At 29.3% G+C, this 10,200-nt stretch overlaps 1 protein-coding gene across 1 annotated transcript; it reads left to right on the top strand.

Annotated features, from left to right (window-relative positions):
• The first annotated feature begins 2,638 nt into the window (after positions 1-2,638).
• LOC140179511 (uncharacterized) lies at positions 2,639-7,485 on the top strand. Its single transcript, XM_072218398.1, has 7 exons — positions 2,639-3,145; positions 4,802-4,902; positions 5,001-5,263; positions 5,408-5,479; positions 5,610-5,819; positions 6,408-6,523; positions 7,140-7,485. Exons 3-5 carry the CDS (start codon positions 5,065-5,067, stop codon positions 5,669-5,671), a joined length of 333 nt encoding a protein of 110 aa, XP_072074499.1. The 5' UTR covers positions 2,639-3,145; positions 4,802-4,902; positions 5,001-5,064; the 3' UTR covers positions 5,672-5,819; positions 6,408-6,523; positions 7,140-7,485.
• Positions 7,486-10,200: the final 2,715 nt, after the last annotated feature.

Raw genomic sequence — 10,200 nt, 5'->3', positions numbered from 1 at the left:
GTATCTTACTATAATTAATACTCTATATAATTAATAATTTTTCGTAACATATTACTATAGTTAATAAAACTAATTTGACAAAATGGTTAATTTTTAATATCATATTAATATAATTAATAAAATTATTTTAAAAATTTACTAATTTTTCGGATCATATTACTTTAATTAATAAAATTACTAAAAAATAACTAATTTTCTAAATTATATTACTATAATTAAAAAAAATTATTCACACATTTCGGACACGACACTTACCGACACTCGTCTGACATGCGTGTCTGCTGTGTCCAATCGTGCCTTAATAAAAAATAAAAAATTCTTCTCCGGACACGCCTGGACACGCCTAAATACCATCACGTGTCCTCGTGTCTAGTCTTATTCTTAACATATATTCTTAAAATAAATTTAGATATAGTATATATTATTATTTATTAAAACAAAAAATATTTTAAATACTTGATATAATTAAAATAAGACATTAAAAATTTTATTTTATATTTTAATATCAATAAAATATTAAAATATCATTACAATTTATCTAAAAAATACTTTATATTTTATATATATATTACTATAATTAATTAAGTTACTCAAAATATTATTAATTTTTCAGAATATCTTACCTTAAAAAAAAGATATATTTTATATATTTAAATATTACTCTTATCTTATATATACAAATATCACTCTTATTTTATTTTTATTTTTTGTCTTTCTTTTATTAGATTTTGTAAAAAAAAAAATAAGACAATTTTTAGAAAATATTAAAAATATTTTAATTGATAAAATTAAAATATTATATGAATATTTATAAAAATTTTTAAATATTAGTTTGACTATAACAAAATATATTTATCTTATTTTTTAAAAAAACAAAACACTAGTTACGAGAGTTTAGGATTTATGATTTAGAATTCGGGAGTTAGAGATTGGAGGTTGAAGTTAAAAATTTCGAATTGGGAGCTTGTGATTTGGGTTTTGGAGTTTTGGAATTGGAGTTTGGGGTTAAAATTTTTATCATACTAACAAAATAAAAATTTTAAAGTGAATAAATTAAATTAAAATTTAATTTTAAAACACATTATCAAATTTTACAGGTTAAATAATTTTTTTTTTCTTCTAAAGATAAGGAGATTCAAATCCACAACCCCTTAGGTCAGTATGAAAAGACTATGTCATCTGAGCTATAGTTCATTGATCACTTCTCTTTTTTTCTTGACCTTTTTATTTTAATAAACTAAATAAAATACAAATATTTTCTAAGTTAAAAATAGCCAAAATTCGTATATGGAATAATATGAATATGGTTATTTGTATTGGTTTTGCACATGCATTTCAAATTTTAAATTATTATTTTTTAACTTAAAAATTTTATATCGTTATTTTTTTTAATTTGATATCGTTATTTTAATTCATACTCTATATAATTAATACATTTTTATGACATATTACTGTAATTAATAAAATTAATTTAACATAATAATTAATTTCTCATATTATATTAGTATAATTAATAAGATTATTTTAGAAAAACTTTTAATTTCTAAGATTATATTACTATAATTAATAAAATTACTATAAAAATAAATAATTTTCTAAATCATATTACTGAAACCTATAAATTATTCTAAAAAATTACTAATTTCATATGACATCTTACTATAATTAATAAAATTATTCTCCATATCATTTAAATATAGTTAATAAAATTAATATAACAAAATTATTAATTTATTATATATATATATATATATATATATATATATAATTAATCAAATTACTCTATATATAATTAATCAAATTACCCTAAAAATTACTAATTTAGAGTTTAGGATTCATGGTTCTTTATGAGATTTTTATTTGTGTAATATAAGACTTCTTCTTCTTCATATTATCTTTTTGAATTCTTTTGTGTGTACTATCTGTTCTCTCTATATACTCTCTATCTATACTAGTTTTTATAGTATCTTACTATAATTAATACTCTATATAATTAATAATTTTTCATAACATATTACTATAGTTGATGAAATTAATTTAACATAATTATTAATATCTTATATCATATTAATATGATTAATAAAATTACTTTAAAAATTTACTAATTTCTCAAATCATATTACTCTAATTTATAAAATTACTAAAAAAAACTAATTTTCTAAATTATATTACTATAATCCATAAATTTATTCTAAAAAACTACTAATTTCATATGAGATCTTACTATAATTAATAAAATTATTTTTGATATTATTTAACTATAATTAATAAAATTAACGTATCAAAATCACTAATTTTCAATATATATTACCATATTAATTAAGTTATTCCAAATATTACTAATTTTCAGAATATCTTACTTTAAAAGAAGATTGAACCGAATTATTTAACTCATAATAATTGGTTTAGAATATAAAATTAATTTTTTTTGGTGACTCGAACGTTGAATTAATTTAAAATATAAAATTTTTATTTATTATTTATTTTTTCTTTTCATAAAATGTTTCATCCTTCTCAAAATTCCAACAAATAATGACCAGTAGATAAATCTAACCAACCTCATTTTATCGCTTCTTGTTTAACAAAAAAATTAAAAATCGTAAATGGTAATAATCCAACAAATTAAAAGGAAGATCTTGCTGCAAGGTTGTTGTGGAGTCCAGAGCTTCACCGAGTTCTCACGGAGGAAAGAGAATGCCGGAGAAGACGGTGCCAAAACTGCCATGGCCGATTAGAGATGAGAAGGAGTTGATGGCGCGACGAAAAAGTGAGTAACAGATGCAGTGGGGAGGTTTGGAGTCGTCGCCGGCGATGAAGATAGAGCTTGTAACAGCGGAGGAAGAGGAGGAAGCTAAGAGAACGACAAAGAGGAGGAAGGCATCTGCCATGTGTACACGTGACAGCATCTCCCTCCTAATCTCATCCCTACCATACTGTAATCCTCCTAGTCGGGGCATCTGCGCCATGGTTGCTATCAAGGCGTTGCTGCACACCTGAAATATTGTCGTATGCCGACGCGGTTGCGGGCGTTGGGGATGCCGTCATCGGAGGTGAAGGACCGTGTTGGTGAAGAGGGTCGTGCGCGTTGGCAGCCAGGATATTAGCCAAGAAGCTATCCTGTCCACACGATGTGCTATCATGGGAGGTAAAGTCCCATCCTCTTCCACTTTGGCTTGATGCCCCCACTCCAGCGTTCAACGATGTGCAAAATAATATAACAGAAAAATATCTTATTCAATACAAATTTTATCAATTTTGAATTAATTTAAATATCTAATTTTTTATTTTTTGATATAATACCACAAAACATTTTAAATTTAACAACAATAACCATCATAAAACTAATATTTATAAAGTTACCCCACTGACCCAAAAATTATATAAAATATTAACTAGCCAATCATATGAAACTAAGTTCAAAAAAATCTTTACTGTTAGATTAAAAAACATACAATAATCTAATGGTTTCTCATTAAAAGTGCTCACCGGTCAGCCAAATCACTTTTTGGCACTTTGGTGTGCAAACACGTTTGGCATACTGAATCCGTCCCCGTGTTTCAGATAGTTCCTTGATAGGTGTGCAAAATAGCTTTTCAGATGTGGTATTATCTTGGTCGAAGGATTAAGTGTTAATTGGATGTTGATAATGGATACCTTTGGCTAATTTTTTTGTGGAATGGACTAGATAAGCCAACTGCCTGGATGCCTAAGTTTTGGGCGGATAACGTGGGCCTATGTTTTTTGAGATGTTTTTAATGGGTTGGGGGAATTAGGGTCATTGTTTACCCAAAATCCATAATTTTATAGAGTTTTTTTTGTGTCAATAATTTTAAAGAGATGGTAGGGTTAATAGTCAAATTAATTCCTAAAAGATAAGACATTTTTTAAATTCGTTTTAAAAAGATTTTTTCAATCAAATTAGTCCTTCAAAGATTATGAATTAATCATATCTGTCCTTTAGTTACTCCACTCACAATTTTCGTCAACGATTGACGATGTGAAATGTTAACTAACAGCATATATGACACATAACATGTTTAATTAGACGTTGACTAAATATGTTTATAAAAATCTATCAACTTAGTCACTAGGTCATATTAGGAATAGAATTTTTGTAATTAAGGAAAATGACTAAATTAATGAATTTTTATAAACATATTTGGTCAATATCCAATTAGACATATCATATATTATATATGTTATCAATTAACATTTTACAATATCAATCTTTGAAGAAAATTGTTAATGGAGTGACTGGAGGACAAATATGATTAATTCACAATCTTTGAAGGACCAATTTAATTGAAAAAAATTTTTAGGGATGAATTTGAAGAATGTCTTATCTTTCAGGAACTAATTTGACTATTAACCCATATATGTAGGTGAACTTCATCTTCCTATATATATAATAGGAGAGCATTAGATGAATAAGTATTTGACAAGTGGAGCAGTTATTTACTTGACAAATGTTAATGGCTAATGCATGCCAAGTGGCAGTAGTAGACTCTTGGCAAATATATTATAATGAAATTGCACTTCTATCTAATAGGAAGATTTTGCTCCATTAAAAGACCGGAAGACAAATGTACAATAAAAGAATTCAATTTCAAATAAAATAATCGGTGGAACGTCAATATAAATAGAGTTGTTTGATGCAAAACCACATTTTACCCCGTCTTTAAAACATTTTGCTCCCACCTCTTAAAAAATAAAAATAGTTTTATCTTCCTCTGTAGTACAAATCACAAAAAATGACTGAATGTTATGATTACTTGTGTGATGTCAATGCAAAAAAAATTAGCCTAGAATTTCAAGGTATACGTGGTAAGACTCTGGGAGAGTCCTAGCAAGTTCAACGAGAAAGAAGTGGGATCGATTGAGATGATTCTTCAGGATATTAAGGTATGTTATTCAAAAAAAATCCTTTGTAATGGTATTTATATTTTTCGATCTTCTTTTAATTATTGATTATTCTAACTAAATATCTTTCGGGATGATAGGATTCATGCATCAATTCCTAACCCGTTTTTGAAAAAGTGGTTGGGTAACACCTGAGAGTTCTGCATGTATGTGATGAAGAACTTCATAGTTGTTGATAACAAGACAAAGTCTAGGGTAACTTCAGTAAAGTGGGTCCTCACGTTCTCCTATAGGACCATTGTAAATCCGATTGAAAACCCAAGCTATTCCCTTGAAGCATTTCGATTGAAGACTATTCTTGAGTTACTATATGCTGAAAAGCTTGACAATACCGAACTGTTTGGTTAGTTTAAAATGCGTTACTGAAAGTTATCTTAATATGTGTATATTATATTTTTGGCATAAAACCTAGAAGTTATATTGGTGTTTATTACTTAAATGTTTCCATCCCTAGAGTTTGACTATACTCAATGTGTTTTTTTTCTAGACATGATTGGAGAGGTTTTGGGAAAGAGGATCCACGAGAGTTGGTTACCAGCAATGGAAAAAAAACCAAATGGTTGGCAGTTGTTTTGGAAGATTTATAATTTGATCCCAAACCCAAAGATATATTACTATTAAATAAACATATATCATATGATGAAAATAAAAGAATTTGTACTCTTCTTCCATTTTGGTTTCTTTAACAGGGACAACAAGATTGGTTGTATTCTATTCGGAGAAACGGTTGATCACCTCCTTCCACACCTAGAAGATATAAGGGAAGAATCCCTTATTGTTGTGTTGTAATACTTCAAGGCAACAAAGTGGAATGGAAAGACATTTGTCCATAGCAACTTTTCCATATCTAAAGTACATGTCGACTTGGAGTTAGCAGAGGTACTTGGTTTTAGAAACAGGTTAGTACCAGTTATTGCACATTTGTTGTTATTAACCTTTTGCACCTTGAAGTTAATGTTCATAAGAATAATTTCATGCTTACAATTACAATATAATGTTCAGACTGTTTAATATTGCACCTGCAAGTACATCTAGGATTAGTCAAGTTTCAATCCAAGGGGCATGGTCCACGACTGATGAGCTAAACAATAGTGTTGTTGTCGTGAAGACTGTTGAACAGACCCTAAGTTCAAAAGAGATAATACATATGTATATGTGAAATACTCTTGATATGTTGTCATACCATGGTTTCAAACACTCACCAATGTTAATTAACATTTTTCATGAAGGAACGTACTAGATTGTTGGCACCATTGTTGCTATAAATATAGGTAAAAATGATTGGTCTTATAAATCATGTAGAAAGTGCTCGAAGAAAGTTGAGACTCCTATTGGAGATAGGTATGGATATACTAAATGTGGACACACATACGGATCTGCTTTATTAGGTTTGGGACTATGCTCTACATAGACAATTTAGTATAGTAAATCTAGAAAAATCCTAAAATTGGAATAAATTTATTGTGGGAATTGTTTTCTACTGATAGGTTCAAAGGTCGAAGTGATGGTGTATGATGGTAACGGGAGCATCAGCCTACTGCTTTGGGACAGGAAAACAACATAACTCTGTAAAAAGAGAGCAAATCAAGTTAGGGAAGAAAAGGTTAGTGCATACCGAGTTGAGATTTTCAAAGAAAATATATCCAATTCAACATTCTTAAACTAAACTACTAGAGAGGATTTTTTTTTTATTGCAAGATACTGGTGAGGGAGAATACCCCTCCTCCCTTGACAATATGATAGACAAAAAGGCTTTATTTAAAATTAATATTAAATATGAAAATATCAAGCATTTTGACCAAGTTTATCCAGTCATTAAAATATGTGATGATGAACATTTGATAGACAAGTACTTGCAAAAAGAAGAGCATTCTAACGTATCTGCAAACCCATCTATAAGTTGGGTAGTAGTTCATTTTCTTTAACTATATATATATATATATATATATATATATATATATATATATATATATATATTTGCTTAGTTGGTTGCTGTCAATTCTAAATAGAATTATACTTACCCTGTTCACAGGAGATGGGCTGTAGCAACACGATTAATATTTCGGAAAACATTATTAATATCAAGATCGATAGTGATAGTTAGTTTAATATGGTATGGATTTAATAAAGCATATTTACTGTCTTTAAAAATAGTTTAAAGACTGTTAAAAACAATACTTAGATTGATTAACACATTTCGTTGTTTATTTGATTTAAAGGATCCTATGGAGGCTTCTATATCAAGTTTCAAAAACAAAATCCCAGTTAAAAGAACTTCCAATGATATGAAATGTGCCTTCTCAAGCACCGACATAAATGATGAGGAAGGACAATTCTCAACCAACAAATTCACCAGAAAGACTAATAAGAAATAGAAAATCTAAATCCAAGATGTGGAATATTGTCATTGTTAGACTATGTAATGTTAGTTTCTAATTATCAGTTAACTTTATCACTTTCTGTTGGTAAATTATGTTGACTTTGAATTTAGTTTTTGTATTACATTTTGGATTGCCAGTCTTTAGTTTAATTAACCACTAAAATGATAACTAGTTTTTTCTTTTACACATATTGTTGTTATCATTCTGTTTTTACCCCTTACAACATGTAATTGAAGGGGATAAAATATTAGACCAATGAATATTAACGGATAGATGAATAAAAAATTAGTCTAACATGAAAAAGTTTTACTACTTAGGGTCAAATAAAGTTAAATGAGTGATACGATAGGCTAGCTAGCATAGGTGTAATTAAAAAGATTGACAATAGTTACCTTCACATTTTTAGGGTTAAAGACGTTTGCTTTAGGGGATATAAATACCTGAACCTGAAAATGCAGTAATTAAGTGTAACATAATAAGGTAACGGTCAAACTTAAGAGAAAGAGTGAAAGACTGATATTGCCCAGATAAAGTTTGGATTTTATCAAATACACTTTCTTTTTTATACTCATTTTTTCAATATCAGGTATTTATTCATTTTAGAAGAATATCTTTAAACCAAACATAAGAAATGAAAAAATTATATTAATAGAGAATATGTAAATAACCTACAAATCATAGAAACATGCAAGATATATAGCTTTTACTCTGTCTATGTAGAGATATTTTCCTTTAGTCCTTTACATTGGGGATTCAGTGTTTATGATTTCTTTTTTTTTAATGACCATTGTTTCTATCATTTGGATCATAACCCCGTCATTAAGATTTAACTATTTAAAAAATAGTATTATGCACAAAGTGCTTAACAACGGATGTATATATAAATCTGCTGTGAGTATGAAAACAAGCAACAATAAGAAATCTTATACTATATCCAAATTATTATCTATAAAATTCTTGTCCTTAATAAAAAAAAATGAGTGATATACCACCAAGGAGAGTGCTCCTTCCACACCTCAATGACGACCTATTGTAGAAGATCTTGGCAAAGACCGACCCAAAAATAGCTAGATGTAGGACTCTAAATAAAGCATGGAGGTACAAGCTCTCTAGAACATTGTTTGTGAAGCTGAACTACCAAGAAAATAAGAACATGAGCACCACACTTATCATTGGTGTTGGATACCCTCCAACTAATGACAACTACCAATGGTTTCTGAGGGCAAATCCACAAAATGGAGAGCAGATTCAACTTAATTTATCTGTCAATATAAACCATTTTAGATTTTACTCAATGATAGGGTCTGATAATGGGAACCTATGTATTAGGTTTTTCCAAGATGGCCTAAACTTTATGTTGGTCATCTGGAATCCGCTTACCTGCAATGTAAACTATGTCTCGGATGAGGCAAGAAAACACTGTTGCCATGCGGTCTCCCTTTATGCTTTTGGCATTTGTTTGAAACCATTAAGTATCAAATTCTTCATGTCTACAAAAAGCATTTTTTCCACAAGTCCATGTCATAGACATTGTATAATTCGTTTGATGCTGCTTGGAAAAATAGTGGATCATTTCACAGCGATATTCAAAAACTTGGTCCAACCTCGGTTGTCGATAAGGGATCAGTCTATTGGATTGGTTAGAAAGGAGTTAACTATGTGGTACCACGTAGCATTGTCATTTTCTCACTGCAAAAAAAGTTCACCTATGAAGGAAGGTTTCTGTCTCATGCAAAGTCAACCTACCATTCTCTTACACATTATAACAATGGAGTAGGCTTCATGTCCTATTCAAACATAGGCTTCACTAGACAGGTTGTAATGTTGAAGTTGACCCGTATTGATGATAATGAGTTGGGATAGGAAAGAATGTTAAAGGTTTCAGGTATTGCAATGCCGTATCAACCTACACTATTTCTAGGGAAGGATATCATTTCTATCATAGAGTACCGGAGTTCTTTTTGCGGTTCAAATGATGCGGAGAGGATTGATATCTTGGTTTCAAAACTAAAATACATGATATCTAAAAGGAACATATACTGCATCATAGTTGGGATGAGAATGTTAATATCAAGTCCTACACCTTACACTCCGAAGGACTCTATATGGTTTGATGAAACCAAGGTTAAAGCAAGGACTAGATGATTATGATGTTTCTAAGTTGTGTTGTTATATTTTATGTTCGTAGGTAAGTCGTTATTGTTATGTTCAGTCTATCTTTGCTTAATTCTAATATCTTTTTGTTAATGAACTACTTGCTACTATATGATCAGTAGTCGCTATTTGGTATCGAGAGGTATGCAGCATAAATATGTTTCTTTTATTATCATATGTAGTATAGAGTTCTTATGTTGTGATATTATGAATGTTTTGAGTTTTGCTATTTACATCGATAATATTATATTTTTGATTATACAAATCAACTATCACATTAGGACTAAAATAACCAATCATCTTGAACTTAATTGACTAAAAATAATGAAGGTAAATTAATAACACGTGAAGTACCCAAATGTGACAACATATGATAGTGAGACCAAGAGGCAAAATAAACATGCAATAAAGACCGAATAATCACACCTTATTATGAGATAAAAAAACCAGCATACACATATTAGTTAATTATATACCCAATTATATTGACTGATGACTAATCACTACAACACAACCGGCATTTTGCGACGGTTCTGGTGTCATATTGCGGAGGTTAAATACCTGCAGGAAAATAGGTCGCGGGTAAACGGTTAGCGGTAGTTTTAGCTAACCGCTGGAATAACCACCACGAAATAAAAATAGTTTTGTGGCGGTTTTTACTCGTTGACGTTGGGGATTCGAAATTTGGTCTATTAATTTTGCAGCGGCTACAAACCGAAAATGATAGTCATTTTGCGACAGTTGA

The sequence above is a fragment of the Arachis hypogaea genome, chromosome 15 (genome assembly GCF_003086295.3).
Source record: "Arachis hypogaea cultivar Tifrunner chromosome 15, arahy.Tifrunner.gnm2.J5K5, whole genome shotgun sequence".
In the NCBI taxonomy this organism is placed as follows: Eukaryota; Viridiplantae; Streptophyta; class Magnoliopsida; order Fabales; family Fabaceae; genus Arachis; species Arachis hypogaea.
This window is presented reverse-complemented; position numbering and strand designations above follow the sequence as displayed.